The 22886-nt window shown below is 39.1% G+C and overlaps 2 protein-coding genes across 2 annotated transcripts in view; one reads left to right on the top strand and one right to left on the bottom strand.

Annotated features, from left to right (window-relative positions):
* LOC134651371 (hexokinase type 2) overlaps positions 1–4325 on the bottom strand; it is a 37682-nt gene extending 33357 nt beyond the window's left edge. Inside the window, exon 1 of the mRNA XM_063506458.1 lies at positions 3838–4325. Coding sequence (XP_063362528.1) covers positions 3838–3864 — 27 coding nt within the window. The 5' untranslated portion in view covers positions 3865–4325. The remainder of the gene's footprint in view (positions 1–3837) is intronic.
* A 9925-nt stretch (positions 4326–14250) lies between these two features.
* LOC134651824 (proto-oncogene tyrosine-protein kinase ROS) overlaps positions 14251–22886 on the top strand; it is a 56103-nt gene continuing 47467 nt past the window's right edge. The window contains exons 1-2 of the mRNA XM_063506937.1: positions 14251–14456; positions 19320–19379. Coding sequence (XP_063363007.1) covers positions 14292–14456; positions 19320–19379 — 225 coding nt within the window. The 5' untranslated portion in view covers positions 14251–14291. The remainder of the gene's footprint in view (positions 14457–19319; positions 19380–22886) is intronic.

Here is a 22886-nt window from a genome sequence, read left to right as displayed (position 1 = left end):
AAAATACAATAAAACTCGTTTCAGAAGATTTTGAAGGGTTAGCGTCAAAAACGCATCTAAAAGCAGAGAACCGAATTGCAGGGCATCAGTATTAAATGGCGTAATACGCGGGAAATCGTGATAAACGTGATCGTATTAAGCTGGTTCAATTCAACTTTATTTGCTTGTGACGATTTTATTTTTTAGCCAACTTTTCATGTTCGACTATTGAATTGACACACACTTTGAATTTCAATCACGATGGAGTAGCTGTTTAAATATGTTTGTGTTTTTTTATAAATCCACTGTGTAACATAGATAGATACCTACATCTACAACTGATGGGTCAATTGAAAAAAAAAAAACAACGGGTTGCTCTCCGGGAGTGCCGACAGAAGTGAAAACTCAATGTCTAGTCCAAAATGTCTGCAGCACTATGTATAATTGACCCATCCTCTTTTCTATTGAAAAACTTTAGTTCCGTAATTGCTGGCCAGTGACCTTAAATTTGTAGCGTTAATTGTTTAAAATTCGAATAGAAATTGTAAAGTTACCTTGCAGACCTCGCATCTAAATATATTTTGGTCATGATATTTTGAGTTTTATTCACCAGTACTCTAGTTCACTTTTATTAGCGATTTCATCAAGATGTAGCTTTATTGAATTATATTTGAGTGATATAAAGTTAAAATGTAACTGTGAGATCCTCGTATTTCAGCCTGTACAAGATTAGAACATTGAGCTTTATTGCTTAATATAAAAGTCCAGTTTTTAATAATTGACCTGATTATGATACGTTATGACTATAAAGTTCTTTAGTGAATAAAAACGAAACAGCAGGCTCAGGCATACATTTTCGCCGCGCGGTAGAAAGAGAGGGTTACGCCTTACGTCTTACGCCATACGGTCACGTGACACCTGTTACGAGTTTAACATTTATCCCCATCACAAAAAGTGCACAGCGCCGCTAAAGAAGTTTTCACTTCAAAAATTGTACCTACGTATAGTGACTGTAACAAAAAGTACAAAAATATAAACTAAACCTATTTATTATACTATACTAATAATATTAAATATACCTAAGTTATAATTATTCTAAATAATGTGGCAAATGGTTTTGGCGTCAGCATGATGCTGAAAATGCCCGCCCACATGGGTGATATTTCAGCGCTGTTTTTCAGTCAGAACCAGAGTCCCTACGCACCTCCACAAATTATCCATATGTAAACCGCGTTTAAACATTAACTTATAATATTAAATTAAATTAAACGAAAGAGAGGAAAATATAGTACTTTTAAACCAGGTAATTTAGTCATAGGTATACTTATTCTTTTTATCTTAGGTTCGCCGCTTCAATCTGTTTGTTAAAAAATAATATTTTGCAATGTGTTTTAAAGGTGAGCAAGCAACATTTTAGCCTAATTGGAGGTGGTAAATTATTCCATATTTTTGAAGCGGCGTACCTGAAACTTCCCTTGAAGATTTATATCTCGGGATTATTAACTTCATCTTCATTGTATTTCTTTTAGGTCAACGAATTTCAGTATAAAAGGATAATTTTTGAAATAGGTAAATAGGTATTCTAGTGTATGCTTCAGGCAAGCCATGTGAAGCTCCCTTCTATATTCCATATTTAGAATTTTTCTTTCAGCCAATATTTGGGAGATATGAGCTCTTTTTGGTACGTTAACACAGAACCGAATACATGCATTCTGAACTCTTTGAATTGCTTTCTTGGTACATATATTGGTACAACCTTGGTCCATAGTCCATAGACAGTGTCGCAGTAGTAGTTAAACGGGGATAAAACCAAAAGTTCAGTGACAACTAACCTTATTTTGTATGACAAATATTTTCTTATATTGTAAAGGACTTTTAGTTTAAAAAACGCGTTCTTAATCTTCATGTTTATATGATCTACGTATCGCTGTTCTTCGCCCATAATAAAACCTAAATTGCGAGCCTTAGTTACCCTCTCAATAACGTTATTATTTATTTTTAGGTGTATATAGGCTTTGGTTAGCTACATATTCAACCTGTTTTTTGGTACCCATTAACATGTATTTTGTTTTAGCCGAGTTCAATACTAGATTATTTTTTTGTGACCATTCCGACTTTCCGACACAGCTTTCAAATCATTCTTGATTTCACTTAAAGCCTGTTCAGCATTTTTGGCATAAAATGATTTATAGACTTGAGTATCATTTGCGTATAGGTGAGCTTTAGTACACTTTAAAACTTTTATCATATCCGCCGTAAAGATAATGAACAGAAGCGGGCTGAGTATCGATCCCTGCGGGACCCCTCTGTTTAGACTCAGTATTTGTGCAGCTGTTTGGTTTCCTTTCTCATCTTCAGTACCACTTGTTGTCTTCTTCCTATGAGGAATGATCTAAACCATTTTTGTGCATTAGTTGATACCCCATAATAAGAAAGCTTTGCAAGGAGTAACTCTGGGTTAAGGCAATCGTACGCCTTCGAAAAATCGAGTAGTACTAATACAGAACTCTTCCCCTCATCGGATGCTGTTATAATATCATCGCTGATATGTGAGAGCGCAGTAGAAGTCCCATGTCCAGCGTGGAAGCCAGACTGCATTGTAGGAAGGAAGTTGTTTTGCTCTAGATAGCTTTTATAGTATTTTATGCAACCGTTGTTTAAGAGAGGTCAAAAAAGGCGAGTGGCGTGAGTAACAATTTGAGGCGAAGCCGAAAATTGTTAATAAAGACGCCACGAGTATTTTTTGACTCAGTTAAACAACGTTGCATACAATACTTTTTTGACGACCAAGTACTTTGAAATAAAATTGTAAATTTAACAAATATTTTTCATTCAAGAAGTAGTGAAAATGGAGGGTACGGGCGGGAAAAGAATAAATGAATGAAATTAAAAAAACAAAAAGATACTGCGTGTAAGCACAAATTCTTTTTTGGGGAATAGACTAAAGACTTGTCTTGACAACTATAAGGTAGGGTTTTAAAGGTGTGTGCACAACCCTTTAAATGGCAAATAAAAGTACGGGAGTAGAAAAAATTGTTTTTCGACGACTCGCTCAAGCACCTTAGACAGAACTGGTAGAAGAAGACTTATGGGACGTAAGACGTAATTCCTTTAGTTGTTCAGTTTTGCCTCTCTTCCGGGAATATATTGGTTTCAATGGATTCATTTATAATTGCTGTAATGACTGAGATCGTAAAAGGTAGTGTAAGGCGAATCATGACACGCATGGGTCTTGATACTGCTCAGGATATCTCCAACCTCTTTTTCAGTAGTAGGCAGAAGACTGAATTCAGGCGTATGAATTCAGTCTTCTGCCTACTACTTGCAAAAAAAAAGTTGAGCGTTTCGGGACACGGTGCCGAATTACCCGGAACATTTAGGAAAAACTTATTTATCTCATTTGGCGCATTTAAATGGGCAGGGATGCTGTCCTCACATGGATTATTGAATATAGTTGTTCGTTTTAGGATAACAACCGACATTATCTTACAAGCTTATAACCTGTCTGAGACGTATTTTATTTTTAATAATGAAACCTAAGTGTCCTAAGCCAAAGGCTAAATAAAGGTCACTGACAACGTTGTAGAGTTAGATTATTTTCAGAAAATTAAATTCAAATTCTGATATCATAGGAATGTCACAATAGCATAACAAAATATTATTATAAAATCTTCAAATTAAAAGGGACTTTATGAGAGATTTATAAAATGTTTGAATATTTCTGTGTTTATAAAAATTTGCTATGCTTGAATCCTCAATACTTAATCCCTAGATCTTATTTCTTGGTATTTCCTTAGGTATTTTCATGGTAATTTTAACTAAGCCCCTAAATGAACTCAAACGTATTCTATTACTGACCTTAAAATTCACAAAGTCGTTGGACATGTTTCTTGTTCTTCAAAACACGATTCTTGAATGAAGCTCCCCGTCACACTGAAGTCAGTGAACTGATGAACTGACACTTGGACAGGAAATACGCGAAAAACTTCAACAATACCGCCTTTTCTTCACACAACAACAATAAAATCCTTTATAACTTTAATCTTTACGGCTAACACAATATAATCTTTATCTTAATAAGACCCCGTATAATAATTATTTGACGACAACGGAGTTGTTATTGAGTTATCTATGTTATGAAGAAATTTTTCTGAACAATAAACGGCGTTGTTTGATAACTTTATTGTTCTAGTGTGGTGGTCTACAACGAACTATACGTTTGCGAATGTGGTTACGTAAAGCGTACTTTGGCACTCCGAATCGAGAAACTTGGATGGTAACCAAAGAAAAATACACTCGACACGACTTTTGATACTCGGTTTACACTTTGACAGCTAGAACGTAAATGGATACAGGATGGAATACATTGTTTTGTTGATTTTAATGCGAGTTATTGAGTTACACTGTTACACATTGTTAGGTTTACAGCACACCCTTATCTACTGTTTAACTGAAAAGCAATTCTGAAACTGGCGCGTGAGTCGTGTTGTATCGCAAGATTATGCATATAATTATAAATTAATCATTTTAATTGCCTATAAAAGAAGGAGATGGATGGATCGTTATCACTTAATACATTTTCCTCATCTTGTGACATTGCATATGACATAACATGGTTGTGATATTACGAAACTATTCGTTTAATATTTTCACATCAACTTTTTATGATTACCAAAACTTAATAGTTCGCCAGAAATATTACTTAACGTTTTTAGATAAGTGACCTGCTGCCGTTATGTCCTACCATCCACCACTTTTACACCTAATATTACATAATTGTTTTATAATATTTCATTCCTAATAGTACCTACCTATTTTAGGAGGTCAGAACTAAAGTTGGGGTCGGGTTGTATAAATACTGTCAGACAACAACATAGGTACAGCTTAAACAAAATAATGGTTGAATTATTAGATATCAATAGTATAGTAGAGCTCCACCAAGAAAGGATTTTTGGACAGAGGGTGAAATCGTGTTGCAAGTTTAGACATTTTATTAACGACTACTGCCCCGGCGAATTAAGTCGCGGGCAGAGGATAGACGTTTAAATGTTTAGAATGGGTATAATTTATCATTCACGTATTACCAACCCGACCCCAACTTTAGTTCTGACCTCCTAAAATAGGTAGGTACTATTAGGAATGAAATATTATAAAACAATTATGTAATATTAGGTGTAAAAGTGGTGGATGGTAGGACATAACGGCTATACTTAAAATACTTGCGAACTACTGATAACAGTAACGCTAGTACATATCAATTATTAATTTATTGTCATACGTAGGTTATAATAAATGTAATCACTAATCACAGTATTAAATGAAAAGCTATCACTTCACTAGTATCACTACATGATATATACCACTATATGAGTTGTCCATCAACTATATAGAATAGTTCTATAATGTATAATAGGTACCTAACAATATTGTATTTACAAATCATGTTTATAAATACGTGCAGTTAAATAGGTATCTTAAGTTAATTGGACAGGTCGACCGCTATAAAGCACTGAACACCTAAAAACGCAAGGGAAAAAGAAACTGAGAAAATATACACCTATTTAATATTTATATGTATATGTACTTTTATTGCTGTCGTAGAGGATTTTTTTTGTTCTGGGATTCCTCAGAACAAACCATATTCTTTTAGGCACATACCTAGTAACTGATTTTCCGTCTCTCCGCCCGCACCCGCCTGCCCCATTTGGTAAAAACATCATACATCCATACATGTACATCAACATGTGTACACGATGACATGAAATTAAGCCTTATGTTAAGATACTCAAGGTAATCATTGTAGAGAAAAAAGTAAGAAAAATATAAATGGTATCGCCATCTACCGACGCGTAACAGAGGTATCTGTAAGCTTCAGCTGTTGTTTCATAACATCGTGAATTCGTGATTCATAAGTCAAGATAAACTACGTTAATATTAGGTCGTCCCATAAGATGGCGTTATTATTTATGTGGAAATAGGTATATATTTTTATCTGATGTACATCAATCAGTGTTGGCCGAACGTTAATCCCAATTACCATTAAAAATTAACCATTGAAAAGGTTAATTCGAATTAACCATTAACCATTGAAGGAAAATTAATTGTCAATTCGCATTAACATCAATTTGCATTAATATTAATTTATTTCGAACCATTAAAAATTAAAAAGAATTAATGGTTAATGCTTCACAAACCATTAAAAATTAAATCAATTTTTAATGACAATTAAAAATATTATTGATAATTATCAATTAACAAAAATATATCGTATTTTATAAAGGCGCCCGTAATTTTTATCTAGCTAGTGGACCTCAGGTTTGGTGCAACATAGAAACACGCCGTTTGGTCATCCGACTCGTCTTGATGAGCACTTGGGAGACCAGTACCCAAGATAGAGCTGATGCTGAACCCTGGGTGTACCTAGTGGAATTCAGGTTTGGTGCAACATACACACACGCCGTTTAGGCTATTCGACTCGTCACAATGAGCACTTGGGAGAGCAGTACCCAAGATGGAGCTGATGCTGAACCCTGGCTGTACCTAGTGGAACTCAGGTTTGGTGCAACATAGACACACGCCGTTTAGGCTATTCGACTCGTCACAATGAGCACTTGGGAGAGCAGTACCCAAGATGGAGCTGATGCTGAACCTTGGCTGTACCTAGTGGAACTCAGGTTTGGTGCAACATAGACAAACGCCGTTTTGGTCATCCGACTCGTCTTGGTGAGCACTTGGGAGAGCAGTACCCAAGATAGAGCTCATGCTGAACCCTGGCAGTACCTAATGGAACTCAGGTTTGGTGCAACATAGACAAACGCCGTTTTGGTCATCCGACTCGTCTTGGTGAGCACTTAGGAGAGCAGTACCCAAGATAGAGCTGATGCTGAACCCTGGCTGTACCTAGTGGAACTCAGGTTTGGTGCAACATAGACACACGCCGTTTAGGCTATTCGACTCGTCACAATGAGCACTTGGGAGAGCAGTACCCAAGATGGAGCTGATGCTGAACCTTGGCTGTACCTAGTGGAACTCAGGTTTGGTGCAACATAGACAAACGCCGTTTTGGTCATCCGACTCGTCTTGGTGAGCACTTGGGAGAGCAGTACCCAAGATAGAGCTGATGCTGAACCCTGGCTGTACCTAGTGGAACTCAGGTTTGGTGCAACATAGACACACGCCGTTTGGGCTATTCGACTCGTCACAATGAGCACTTGGGAGAGCAGTACCCAAGTTGGAGCTGATGCTGAACCTTGGCTGTACCTAGTGGAACTCAGGTTTGGTGCAACATAGACAAACGCCGTTTTGGTCATCCGACTCGTCTTGGTGAGCACTTGGGAGAGCAGTACCCAAGATAGAGCTGATGCTGAACCCTGGCAGTACCTAATGGAACTCAGGTTTGGTGCAACATAGACAAACGCCGTTTTGGTCATCCGACTCGTCTTGGTGAGCACTTAGGAGAGCAGTACCCAAGATAGAGCTGATGCTGAACCCTGGCTGTACCTAGTGGAACTCAAGTTTGGTGCAACATAGACACATGCCGTTTTGGTCATCTGACTCGTCTTGATGAGCACTTGGGAGAGCAGTACCCAAGATAGAGCTGATGCTGAACCCTGGCTGTACTTAGTGGAACTCAGGTTTGGTGCAACATAGACAAACGCCGTTTTGGTCATCCGACTCGTCGTAATGAGCACTTGGGAGAGCAGTACCCAAGATAGAGCTAATGCTGAACCCTGGCTGTACCTAGTGGAACTCAGGTTTGGTGCAACATAGACACACACCGTTTTGGTCATCCGACTTGTCTTGATGAGCACTTGGGAGAGCAGTACCCAAGATAGAGCTGATGCTGAACAGCTGGCTGTACCTAGTGGAACTCAGGTTTGATGCAACATAGAAACACGCCGTTTTGGTCATCCGACTCGTCTTGATGAGCACTTGGGAGACCGTACCCAAGATAGAGCTGATGCTGAACCCTGGCTATACCTAGTGGAACTCAGGTTTGGTGCAACATAGACACATGCCGTTTTAGTCATCCGACTCGTCTTGATGAGCACTTGGGAGAGCAGTACCCAAGATAGAGCTGATGCTGAACCCTGGCTGTACTTAGTGGAACTCAGGTTTGGTGCAACATAGACACACGCCGTTTTGGTCATCCGACTTGTCTTGATGAGCACTTGGGAGAGCAGTACCCAAGATAGAGCTGATGCTGAACAGCTGGCTGTACCTAGTGGAACTCAGGTTTGGTGCAACATAGAAACACGCCGTTTTGGTCATCCGACTCGTCTTGATGAGCACTTGGGAGACCGTACCCAAGATAGAGCTGATGCTGAACCCTGGCTATACCTAGTGGAACTCAGGTTTGGTGCAACATAGACACATGCCGTTTTAGTCATCCGACTCGTCTTGATGAGCACTTGGGAGAGCAGTACCCAAGATAGAGCTGATGCTGAACCCTGTCTGTACCTAGTGGAACTCAGGTTTGGTGCAACATAGACACACGTCGTTTTGGTCATCCGACTTGTCTTGATGAGCACTTGGGAGAGCAGTACCCAAGATAGAGCTGATGCTGAACCCTGGCTATATCTAGTGGAACTCAGGTTTGGTGCAACATAAGCCCACGCTATTTAGGTCATCCGTCACATCTTGAACCTGCAGGTACTGCCAGGGTTCAGCATCAGCTCTATCTTGGGTACTGCTCTCCCAAGTGCTCGTCAAGATGTGACGGATGACCAAAACGGCGTTTGTCTATGTTGCACCAAACCTGAGTTCTATTAGGTACTGCCAGGGTTCAGCATCAGCTCTATCTTAGGTACTGCTCTCCCAAGTGCTCATCAAGACGAGTAGGATGACCAATACGGCGTGTGTCTATGTTGCATCAAACCTGAGTTCCACTAGGTACTGCCAGGGTTCAGCATCAGCTCTATCTTGGGTACTGCTCTCCCAAGTGCTCATCAAGACGAGTCGGATGACCAAAACGGCGTTTGTCTATGTTGCACCAGACCTGAGTTCCATTAGGTACTGCCAGGGTTTAGCATCAGCTCTATCTTGGGCACTGCTCTCCCAAGTGCTCATCAAGACGAGTCGGATGACCAAAACGGCGTTTGTCTATGTTGCACCAAACCTGAGTTCCATTAGGTACTGCCAGGGTTCAGCATCAGCTCAATCTTGGGTACTGCTCTCCCAAGTGCTCATCAAGACGAGTCGGATGACCAAAACGGCGTGTGTCTATGTTGCACCAAACCTGAGTTCCACTAGGTACTGCTAGGGTTCAGCATCAGCTCTATCTTGGGTACTGCTCTCCCAAGTGCTCATCAAGATGAGTCGGATGACCAAAACGGCGTTTGTCTATGTTGCACCAAACCTGAGTTCCATTAGGTACTGCCAGGGTTCAGCATCAGCTCTATCTTGGGTACTGCTCTCCCAAGTGCTCATCAAGACGAGTAAGATGACCAATACGGCGTGTGTCTATGTTGCATCAAACCTGAGTTCCACTAGGTACTGCCAGGGTTCAGCATCAGCTCTATCTTGGGTACTGCTCTCCCAAGTGCTCATCAAGACGAGTCGGATGACCAAAACGGCGTTTGTCTATGTTGCACCAGACCTGAGTTCCATTAGGTACTGCCAGGGTTTAGCATCAGCTCTATCTTGGGCACTGCTCTCCCAAGTGCTCATCAAGACGAGTCGGATGACCAAAACGGCGTTTGTCTATGTTGCACCAAACCTGAGTTCCATTAGGTACTGCCAGGGTTCAGCATCAGCTCAATCTTGGGTACTGCTCTCCCAAGTGCTCATCAAGACGAGTCGGATGACCAAAACGGCGTGTGTCTATGTTGCACCAAACCTGAGTTCCACTAGGTACTGCCAGGGTTCAGCATCAGCTCTATCTTGGGTACTGATCTCCCAAGTGCTCATCAAGACGAGTCGGATGACCAAAACGGCGTTTGTCTATGTTGCACCAAACCTGAGTTCCATTAGGTACGGCCAGGGTTCAGCATCAGCTCTATCTTGGGTACTGCTCTCCCAAGTGCTCATCAAGACGAGTCGGATGACCAAACCGGCGTTTGTCTATGTTGCACCAAACCTGAGTTCCATTAGGTACTGCCAGGGTTCAGCATCAGCTCTATCTTGGGTACTGCTCTCCCAAGTGCTCATCAAGACGAGTCGGATGACTAAAACGGCGTTTGTCTATGTTGCACCAAACCTGAGTTCCATTAGGTACTGCCAGGGTTCAGCATCAGCTCTATCTTGGGTACTGCTCTCCCAAGTGCTCATCAAGACGAGTCGGATGACTAAAACGGGGTTTGTCTATTTTGCACCAAACCTGAGTTCCATTAGGTACTGCCAGGGTTCAGCATCAGCTCTATCTTGGGTACTGCTCTCCCAAGTGCTCATCAAGACGAGTCGGATGACCAAAACGGCGTGTGTCTATGTTGCACCAAACCTGAGTTCCACTAGGTACAGCCAAGGTTCAGCATCAGCTCCATCTTGGGTACTGCTCTCCCAAGTGCTCATTGTGACGAGTCGAATAGCCTAAACGGCGTGTGTCTATGTTGCACCAAACCTGAGTTCCAGTAGGTACCTACTGCCAGGTTTCAGGGTCATTTTGTTGTCTCATTTTAAAATATCACGACCTGATAATTCACTGAAGCTTGTATTCATATGCTTATTTTTAATTTTAATACCTAGCTCCAAGTTTCTAAGCAATAGTAACATTAATTATTAGTTTATGAAAAAATTGATTTAATTGCATTAAACGTTAATTTAGATTGACAATCAATGTAATTAAACGCCTCAAAATTCAATTCTAATTAACTTAATTTAAATTGATGCGTAATGCAATTGACTAATTGCGGATTTAATGGTTAATGGAAATGATTAATTGTTAATTAGAATTACACATTACGGCCAACACTGACATCAATCAACTGATTTGTACGTATGTTGTGTTTTCAGATCGCCAGTTCGACATGTCACTTCGAAAGTTACAAATAAATACAAGCAAGGCCGGTTTAAAAGTTTGACTGGACAATTTCAAGTTCCGATTTGGTCCACATGGTGATCTTCCCACGCGCATGGTTTCTAAAAATCGTGACGATGTACTCGTATGCACTATGCAGCATACGGTTTCAACTGGATATCCATGGCTTTACTAACTTACTGTACGAAAACTGTAACACACATTATAATTTCTTTCGCAGGATCCAATACATATTGCGCAAGAAGAAAATTTTGCGCAGCACTTTTCAACAGGCGTTTGAGCCGTTAGCCGACTGATTTCTTGTTGCTGACGCTGCTCGCTAGATAAATACGAAAAACCAGGGATTAGTTCTGTCCGAGGTGAGTTTAAAAACAACTATATTTAAAAAAATATAACATTTTTAAAAGGGTCATACTAATATTTGTGATCCTCTATAAAAAATTGGTCCTTCAAACCGGATTGCATAAAAGTCATAAAACTTGTTCTTGCTTTAGGGCTATATGGATCAAGTTTCCGGTTTTTTAATATATAAATAATGTTCATTTACTTATACAAAAAAAAAATACAACCAATATCAAACTAAATCTTTACTCGCTTACTTTTTATATGCCTAGGCTTGTGGCATGCGGTCCCCATTAGGCAGGTACTAGATAACTAGATGAACGCTTGTGACTTCGGTCAGGAGATGTGAAATGCGCGATATAGACGTATTTTAACGCTTTTCTTCTGCTTAGCTCTCACACATAGTGGTTATTTCGACAGTGGGGAGACACTCCTCCTTTCAGGCAATTATTAGGGTTGCCACGGGTTTGAGTGCACAACCACAGTTAAGATAAAGACTTGAATTTTGCCCTAAATAGCTGAAAGGGATAGCCATACATAAGAAAGGGACAGCACGATTCGTCCTTGAATAGCTGTCAAAATTCGGTTTTGTAGGAAGTGTCCTTTCTGTACGGTAATTATTATTTATTCTGTGCTTTCGACTTGCCTTACAAAATGTAAGTCCTTTGGGAAATCCTTGACTTAATAAAAACATAATACTTCACTTTCTCAGCTTGCTCGTTAACCCCAATGAACCTAATTTGAAACTTTATAACGCCGTATATCAAAGCATCAACAAGGCCGGCGCGCTCGTTCAATTAAACTAACCGTGGTCTATCCAATCGTAGGTCATCCCACGCTTTAACGACATTCCGCGGACCATGTCGTATTAGATATCACACATGTAACGCGGTAAACACACGGATCCGCACGCCGCTCCGGTGAGTGTGCGAGACAGCGCTATGCATGTATTGCATGGATTGTGAAGTCTCGCTCAGGCACTGGAGCGGCGCGCGGATCCGCATATCCGCAATATGTGAAGATTGCCTAATTTTCGTAAGATTCCCACCAACCGGTCGGAGTGTAATCACACCTCAGACCTACTCAGTAACTCAGTACTCTCCTGACTTGATGAGGCCTGTAGGCCTGCAAAACGGGAGGCAGTTAAATGTGAGAGTGAGATGGAAACACCTAGGTACTTGAAAAAATACGAGTCTTCATTTACCACGCTTATTTTAACGGCCATTATTTTTTGACTAATTTTTCAAGATTAAACGATTGTTTCATACAGATAATATAAATTCGTTACAATGCCTAAAATACGTATTATTAAAAATGTTTCGTATGAACCACGTACACCTAGTCCTTTTTTTAGCATCATGTATACTGGTGGCAGTGGTGGCCAATTCGACATGTTTTACCAAGAGGTCGTGACATTGCTATTGTTATATCATAATTCATTTTGATGGTTGGTTTTACCTACAGCTCAAGTTTATTGTGCAAGTAAATGTTTTTTTGTTTCTTTGTGGCAACATTGCAATATTTTGGTCATGTAATATTATGTCACAAGTCGAAAACAGTTCCTATATAAGGCGTAAATCAGTTATTACTGTTATTAAGTACATTGGCGTGATTTACCGCGCTATTTCTATTTGAGCCCACGCCACAAATAATTCTAACCGCTGAGTTCATCGTGGTACTAACTGTACTGGGAACATAAATGACCGTACGGGATTACACATACCTACACATACCTACACATACTTTTGTTTCAGTAAACTTAAGGTTCAATTCCATATATCTGGCTAGAGAGAAACCCAGTTTAGTTTAAACTAAATCTGACTCATTTGACTGGCAAAGGACACGATATTTTAGCAAATAAACCATCATAATAATCATAACGTATGGTAAACGCAAGTCCTTTTTGTAAGTAGGTACCTACACGGTGTACTTACATTTACAAAGAGGTGTACCGTACACCCAGCCGCATATTGCATTTGCACACGTTTTTTAATACCACGTCGGTGGCAAAATAGCATTCGGTCCGCCTGGTGGTAAGTAAGTCACCGTAGCTTGACCCCTTCAACTCCAGAGGGTTACATGCACGCTGCCGACCCATTAAAAATCTGTACACTCCTTTTTTGAACAACCCCATACTGTTTTAAAGAACCCCATGGTCCCCATGTATAGGTACTGTAAGAACTATTATAGCCGAAGCGTCCACGGGAGGAAATTCCTCTTAAACCGCACAGTGCGCGACCATTTGGTTCTATTAAGGTGTGAGGATTTAAAATTTAACACCTTGCCGATTATTATTATATTTTTATATATTTCGTGGATCTCGGAAACGGCTCTAACGAGTTCGATGAAATTTTCTATATGGAGAGGTTTTCGGGGGCGAAAAATCGCTCTAGCTTCGGTCTTATCTATGGGAAAACGCGCATTTATTAGTTTTTATATGTTTTCCGAGCAGAGCTCGGTCTCCCAGATATTAATCGTTAATTATGTAGGTACAGATTACTTATGTGTTGGGTGTTAGGTATTGTTAGTTTGGTGCATTGTATTGTATTATTTAAAAAGGTTAAGGTTTCAGTTTCCGCAACAACTTTTGTTAGCCAACATACTCTAGTTTTATTGTATGCGTACAATAAAAAAATATAATGCTCTCAAATCCATATATTAACATATTATAATTCATCAATGTAAACAAATACAGCAACATAATTGTAGCATAATAAAGCCGGCAGGTAGCATAATAGTAGCGTCCTAGCGTCCAACCGTAACAACAGAATAGTCGTAACCGTAGCTTCGTAGCGCGCGGCTTCAGTCCGCAAGTAGCTTTCGCGGCGCGCGCGCACCCGCCTACGCTAACCGTTCCTTTCAAATGCGCGATATGCCGCCGAGCCGATCGAAGGACCAACTTCGTCGCTTGCACTATTGATCCCAAAAAAGGAATAGTGTTTATGATTGACGTTTGGGACTATGTTGTGATGTGATTGTGAGGATATGCCGAGTGATGGTGTCCACAATGAGTGCGCCACTGAATTGGCACAAATGGCTAGTGGTCGCGCTGCTCGGATTGGCTTTGTCCGCTCAGCCAATTGGCTGCGATTACACTGCCATCGTCGAGAAATTTGGAGCGGAAGCTGTGGATCGGTGCAATGAGAAATGTCCTTTCCAGGTTTGTTTTGCGAAAATATACCAGTTCCCGTTTGCGTTATGTAAACATCAATTAATACACCCTGACTATGTAGCTAATGTATTCTGTAGGTACTTATGATAATTATTTAATTATTACAAATATATACTGTTTACGTACATTCAGTAGAAAACGTGCAATATACTACTTGCAAAAAAGATGAATGCGGAACTTTTGTCTGCAAGTCGCAAACAAGCTAACTACATTTATTTACCACAATTGCTATATACCTACATTTACCATCTTCCTCGCCTTGTCCCGGCATTTTGCCACGGCTCATGGGACTCTTGGGAGCCTGGGGTCCGCTTGGCAACTAATCCCAGGAATTGGCGTGGGCACTAGTTTTTACGAAAGCGACTGCCATCTGACCTTCCAACCCAGAGGATAAACTAGGCCCTTATTGGGATTAGTCCGGTTTCCTCACTATGTTTTCCTTCACCGAAAAGCGACTGGCAAATATCAAATAATATTTCGTACATAAGTTCCGAAAAACTCATTGGTACGAGCCGGGGTTTATATACATATTCAATATACATGCGCGCTTTGCTATATACATTTACCATAATAACATATATATTTGTTCTATAGGTAGGTAAGGTACTTAGGTATATATTGTATTTTAAATCTGTCTTGCGTATTTTATCAATGTAAACAAAAGTTGAATTATTTTTATGGGTCAAAATCTTTCGGGGACACAGGCTTTTTTCAAAACAACACTGATATGTCTAAAATAAACCTAGCTTAGTTTACTAATTATATCATGTTTATATATGTAGATGTGACGAAGTAGATTATAGCATGAACAATCTTGAATGAGACAAAAAGGCTAACGGTATTCAAGAAGCCGGTGCCGCACTTGCCAGTTGGCCCGGTATGGCCACCAAAATTGATAATAGGCCCGCGAGTTGACCACTAACCTACTTAACAATTTGTTCAAGGATAAAAGTATAAAACGTTAAACCGGCTACATTCTTTTAGTTTAGATCTTCGCTTTGGATCTGTTGAAGGAGTTTTAAAAAGCTGTGGTACTGACTGAATGACGAGATATATAGATTATATGTTTATGTAGTTAGTAAACAGCGGTATGTTTATGTATACGTATATGTATATGTGTATATAGGTTATATATGTATAAGTATGTTTATAGTTTATGCGTATTTATGAGTAGGTAGTACTGGTTTTCTCTTTATTTATTGCTCTCGTCTTCCTTTATGTGTATCCAAAATTCTTATATTGCTATTTGTCCATATTAAATTGTCTTTCACCTGTTAGTGTTTGATCCTTTCGCATTTTCTCAAAGGTTAGCTGGAAGAGATCCCTTTTAGGGATAAGTTCGCCTTTGTACATAACATTCTTATTTTTGTTTTGTTTTTGTCCGTTTTATGTAAACCTGTTTATGTGCAATAAAGTGACATACATACATACATACATAAATACGAGCTATAATTCGGTACCTATTGTTTAATAAATAAATAAATATTTGGGGACAAACTTACACAGATCGACCTAGCCCCAAATTAAGCAATTAAGCTTGTACTAGGGGTCCTAGGCGACGATTTATGTACATACCTAGATAAATAAATACATACTTATATACATTATAATAGGGGATGATCTTATTGATCGTTCATATAGTGATGATGCAACACCCAATTTGCAAATGGCTGGTCCACAATAATTGAACTATGTTTTGTTTGAACATTGATCATAATCATTTTCATCGGGGCCGTTGATACGGTTAAAATAGACGGACTTTACCAACCTAACAGGGATGTGCACGTCAACAACTGTCAGCACGCTGATTCAGAACTGTCCGAAGGAAATTTTCGATTTTTTCGACCATACAAATAACTTTGCTAAAAAGCTTTACAAAACAGCGATCAAGCAACTGTTCATATTCGTTTCTATTTAATTTCTATTTTAATGTATATAATTGTATACTTTTATTTTTCTTGCTACTAATGAGTGTGCGTGTTTTATGCGTTATATACCATCGCCCACACTTCAAACTGAAATCGTCGAATTTGAATTCGTTAACATTAACTGCAAAACATACGGACCACCTATATGTTAGTGCAAGTGAACGCGCAAGAATTCTTCTTCGATTGCAGTCTAATCCTATTTGTCATATAAATTTGTCTAAACCGCGTCTGTCAGTTCGCCGACGCTAGCGCAGGTTCAATGCACAACTAATTGTGACAATTAGCGGACCGCTGTATAATCAACGCATTCTCGCTAAATATAGCGTTGCCGCTCTATCTTTTGTTTACTTCCAGACGGGATTGTCCTTGATCCTTTAGAGAAGAGATGGTTCACTGAATGTTTTAATATACCACTCTTGCTTTTGCCCTCGGAATCAGACCTTTTTGAGATTGTGTGAAGATTCGTATCTATTCGTGTACTTCGTAGTCTCGTAGACGTGCTACGAGGTAAGTATCTCTTATGATAAGCGCTTCGGTAATTAATGTGCTGCCTACCTTTAATTGTCGTTGGTGGTGCAGCAGGTGCAAAAGCCCACCGGATGGTAAAGCGATGGTGGGTCACAAAATAATTAAAATATTGTCCGACAGGACGAAACAAAATGAAGCTTAGAAAAACAAAGCAAATTATTCCCAGGCTATGAATAGCGAATCCAATATCCCAGTGAACGTTATGGGACAGGCCAACAAATCTCGTACGTCAAAACCGCAGTTTCGGCGAGAAGCCCGCGAGGTGCTGCCGAACGGGTTCCGGTCTCACGCTGGTTGTTTCGCAGGGAACCGACGGGCTTACCGATGGTCGAGGGAAGGTAAATGATACGAAAATTAAATCGATATCCATGTATCTCCATATCTGTCACTTCAAAGCATGAGTAAAAAACTAGAGATGGCGAAATACTATCTTCGAATTTCGATGTTTACGACCGTGGCTCCTCTCTAAATCACAGTCTGATTGTGTCCAGGGCGGAGTCCACCTGGCGGTCTAGCATAAGTTGCGTTTTCGCGCGCGAGTGCATACTTGAAGTCGCGCTTGATGTATGAAGACGCGCGCGAGAACGCAAATCATGCTAGACTAGACCGTCTGACCTGCTATAGCACGAGTTGCACTCTCGCGCGCGACTCCATGCATATAGCGCGACTTTTAAGTTCTAAGTTCTATTAGCCATTCAGGACGTTTGATGTGATTTTAATATAACATCGGCTTGTGATCATTGTAAGCAGAAATTTTAAAAAGTTCCCATTATCCCACCGCTGTCACCATGTAGTGAAAGACAAGATGCTTGGTCAAACACTGATTTATTTCAGCTACCCACATATGATAATATGTAAGATAATCTACAACACCTGATATAGGTATGTAAGCCGAAACTACGAGGGTTCGAAAATACGACGAAACGTGCCGAGAAAAGATATGCACTGCCTTTTGCCCTTTGTCTCGTCTTGGCGGGAGCACAGCCGTGCCCCCAGATTATAAAAAGATAAATAGTTGATAGTTGTGATGTGATTTGAAGCACGCGAACCTTTGTGTTACTTGTGTTAGACGTAGACAAGCATTTTCTTTTAGCTTGAGCTGGCACCCTGATGCTTGCGGTGTTTTTATTTTACCCCCGACGGAACAGAGACGGTATAATATAATGTTAGGTAGGTACTTATATTAGGTATGCATTTAGAATGTGAGGTCGTTTGTTTGTTTGTTCAATCGAATAATTGTTTCCGAATATCTCCTGAACGGATTGACTGATTTAGTTGCAGCTTAGTATATCAGATAGGTTTGAATTCAACAAATAACACTGTTATACGTTTTTTTTTTATTAACAACGTAAACAAGGACCCTACGGACAGACAATGGTTTTTTTTTTTCAAATGTTTCCTAATTACAATCCAAATCAAACGTACCTATTTTGAATTATATAACTAAAAGTAATTTGACCTGTAACCGTCAGAAACGCATCAATTAGGGCAGGCACACAGGTACATCACGGTCCGCTGCGCACGCGCGGCCGGAAGGAATCGCTACTGTATCTCCGGTGGACAATATCTAAAAAAATATGGACCTTAATTAAAAAATGTCGCGTGCATAGGCGTATGCCGATGTTTTGAGGAACTTAGTATCCGTTGGGGCTAAGGAAGACGGTTAATAAATTAATTAGCTATGGACTTTGCGATTGCGAAACCTTTAGTTTAGTACCCGTACCACGAGTCACTAACAGTATCAGCACTGACATATACGCTAACGTCTTCGTAATTTACTGCCTATACATCTCGCTCGCACTAATAAGTAAGTTACGTAGACGTTCCTGTACTATACGAGTATGGCAGTGTTGACACTTTCAGTGACTCGTAGTACGGGTATAGTACAGTCGCAATCAGATTTTTCGGAGCTGCCAAGGTGCTGAATGCTTTGATCTAGAGGCTTCGTTCAGATATTTGTGAACACCTTCACCGCTTCGATATATCTGATGACGTCTGTATCTGCAGGGTAACTAAATACCTATAGAGGTAAAAGCCAAGTGTTTAAACGACGTATACGCGGCTTTATTATGCTAGTACTCTTTATTATACTGTGGCTTTATTGACGATTTAAAAATAACCTATTGTTAAGAGGTTAATTTTAAATCTCGATTTGTATCGCCGTGGCTGATCTTGCATAGGTATGGTATGTATAATATAAATAGGATTGGGTTTTCCCTAACAAATAACATTTATTGTAGAAACTTAAATATAAATACAAACTAAAACCCGTCCCGGGCTAACAAATTAACAATTTCTAAAAGATCTGGGTATGCGGCTCAGATTAACGTTTAGAACGTTTTTTTATTTGCTACGCTATCTACATACATTTACATATGTTATGGCTTTGTTTCAGAACCGTACTGGAGATGGCCGCTTCGACGTCAACTGTGGTGCCGAATGCAGCGTCCAGCAGGTAATAAATAAACATGTTTTTTATTTATATGGTGTTTTCCACCATCACTAATGTCTTGCCAATGAAATCTAGTATCTAGATCACGGGTTGAAAGGTCCATTGCGCTTAGCGCTTAAGAAAATAAATTAATAACTTAATAAAAACCATAACTGAGTTGACTAATTCAGTTGAACTATATGCTGCATTTTGTGGGTGTGGTATAATTCTTTATACTTAATAATTAATTTATGTAAAAAGCACTGCGTAGATATGTATCTATTTACATGAGAAAACTGAGCACGTTTTTATTATTTACGCTAGTTGTTACAACTTTGTTATTGTTGTACAAGACACAGTATCATCGTAAGTTACGCAATCGATCGTAAAACATTCCTAACTTCGATAAGCCGAATTTACAGCAGAATTTTATATATTTTCTGAGACCATTTTACTATTGGGCAAACTACATATTTTAATGGTAAACGGAAACTGTCCCGGCAAGCTATTTCGTGTAATCGTAATGCTATTGAATTGTTGTGTTTTTCTGATGCTGATGCTCAAACATTTTCGGTTACCAAATCAATACCAGTCAAAGACCACCTTGTCTCTCGAGTCTCGAACGAGTTACTATTTTGACTTACGAATAGGTATAACACAAATCAATTACAAAAAATACAGCTTATCGGGTGTTATTCTCGTTTCCACATTAAGTGGCAACGTGCTGGGTGGAATATATGTTGCCGTACAAAAATAATTACTTTAAAATTTATCTAATAGCTGATATTTACCGTATCGAGGACCTATGGCCTTTTAATGCGATATAGTGTTTTTAATGCGTGGATCTGTACCAATCGATAATATTATACGCATTTGACATACGAACGTTGATGATACTGGGGCCTTATTCTGAAATGTGTAATTAAGGTTTAAAAATTATATCAACACATAATTGATTAACTCTGCTCGCTTGCTGTAGAGCGCTAGAGCGTATCCTAGATATGTGAGACCGACACGCCTAGTATTAAATTCATATTAAATTGGTAAATAATATTACAATTTGTTTTCTGAATATGGGCCCTGGAGCAACATTCGTGCTGCTCGTGTCAGACTGAGATTAAGTCCAACCATATCTATTTATATCATAGTCACAATGCGGAAATTACCATTATAAACCGTAGGCGTAGACTTTTTATATACCTAACCACAAAAAACGAGGCGTAGGTTTTTGAAGTACCTATTAAACGATTTGGATAAAGTAAATAATTATGAATTTGGTCTTAACTACCAGAGATAAATCTTGTCTACGAAGAATAAAGTTTGGTGAAGACTTTTGTTTGCGAACAGATCTTCCAAAAACATTTTTTTGAAAATATATTACGATTTTTCACTTAAAATACCAAAGTAAACAGAACTCAAATGGCTCTTGTTTATCCACACCCTGCCGTGAACTTCCTAAGCCAAGGGAATATGTCAACATAAAACTGGCTCTACGGAGTCTATTACGGACAATCGAAGAGAACTTAGAGAACTATTGACAGTTGACACGGTATGTATTATAATATAAGGTCTGTATAGTTAATACTGGTTTCTAACATTTTGTTGAAATTGATATCAATGTGAAAAAAGAAATTCAAGTCAGAAAAAGTGATTTCATTCTGAATAACCTACGGGAAGTAAGTACCTACTCCAAATCGGTAATACAAACAATTCATTCATTTTAACTACTCTGTTATCCTATCCATCATTGGAGTGCACAAAAACTGACATAAAACGGGCTGAACCCGCCAAGCCCTGACAGGCGAGGCGGCTACTGATACTGGTTAATGTCGAAATTATCAGCCGCATCCAATTTACGCCCCTACGCAAAAAAAGTTTCGAGTGGCGAGACCTCAGGGCGAGACGCAGGGTGTTGTTCCAACCGCTTACCGAGCTTAGGGAGGACGATTGTTTCGGTAAATCAGTATAACAGGATACCTACCTAACATTATTCATTAATCATTATCATTTTGATTGTACTCCGAAAACAATGATTACTATTATTTTTTATACCACTTACCACGCCGGTAAAAAGTTTGCTTAGATGGAATATTTAGCATTCTGTAAATTACTATTGTGTTAAATAAAAAACGAGATGTGATTACTTTATGGTGCGTTATCCGTCGAACTATAACTGAAAAAAAAAACTTTATATTTCAAAATAACTTACTTTGGTGATAATCTTTCCCCGGAAACTTTATTTTTTGCATTTAGTTTAGAGTAAAATAAAATTAAGACAATGTCATACTGTGCTTCTTGACCAGCATAACATTGTAGGTCTAATTATTCATTTTTCTTGCTCGGTCCGCAATGGGAATACTGTGCGCATACGCACCCCTCCGCATTCATTCGAGTCAATTGACTTGTTTCCAATTTCATATTTTATTATTGCTTACGGCTTTGTAATGGTCAACATTATGCCGTTATTTTTGTTTGCCGTCTCATAAGTCATAATTTTGATCGATAACTGGGAAATGTTTACTTAAAACTCTTAAAAGCGTTAATTAAGCCCCTTACGAATAAGACTTATATTAGGTTAATGAAATTTGTAAATTATGTAGTTTAAATACAAATAGGAACCTACCACACTCACTTTAACAAACTATACGCTTAATATAGGTACATTAAGTAGGTATAAGGTGGAATATTTCGAAACCGAAAAAGAATCGGAAAGAAAATTTTTTAATCAATTTTATTTAATCAATCAATATTTTTTTATTTGTTAAACATAGGTACATAGGTGTTAAGATCGGTTTTCCTAGGATAGCGGTGCCGTCATATAGCGGTCGTCTCCATACTAAATAATACGGCTAAATATGGATGTCGTAGTATTTGTATGGAGACGGCCGCTATATGACGGCACCGCTATCGGAGGAAACCAAATTAGCTTTACAATTAATTACTTAGTATCACTATGTCTTACCAGCATTAGGTATACACATTTAATTGCGTTGGTAAGGTATTACCTTTTAGTTTAGACGAACAAATATGCTAAAAAATAGGCTCCTTCGGCACGAACCCTAACGCACAATTTAACAAGAAGTTTATTCGAACGTGGAAAAAAATATGGCTTCAAATATCTACAAGTTCTACACAAAATATGTCTGATACATATATTTCGTGGGATCGTGGGACACAGCGCTTAACTAAAACTAAACGTACGATCAGGTAGTTGAAGAACCTGCCATCGTTTGCATTGGTAACGTCACTCGGCACGCCGGCGCGGCGTAGGTGAACGTGAGAGAAACAAAATGCACACACAGTGCACTCCTTCAGACATCGGTAACAACCTGATGAGTGTTTAGTTTACTTTACTGATCGCCAGAGGGGAGTAAAAATAAAGAATGCAACTGTTGGTGCTCTGTTGCTCGTTATTTCGTTATTATACATTTTTCTAGCAAGTTTAATCAAGTTCCTAAGAAAGTTTTACTAAGTAGGTGTTTTTTACTTTGCCATGAACGGAGGTTTAAGCTCAGCACAAAATACCTACCT

The sequence above is a fragment of the Cydia amplana genome, chromosome 10 (assembly GCF_948474715.1).
Source record: "Cydia amplana chromosome 10, ilCydAmpl1.1, whole genome shotgun sequence".
Lineage (NCBI taxonomy): Eukaryota > Metazoa > Arthropoda > Insecta > Lepidoptera > Tortricidae > Cydia > Cydia amplana.
The sequence above is the reverse complement of the archived record's forward strand: the minus strand, read 5'-3'. Positions and strand labels throughout refer to the sequence as shown.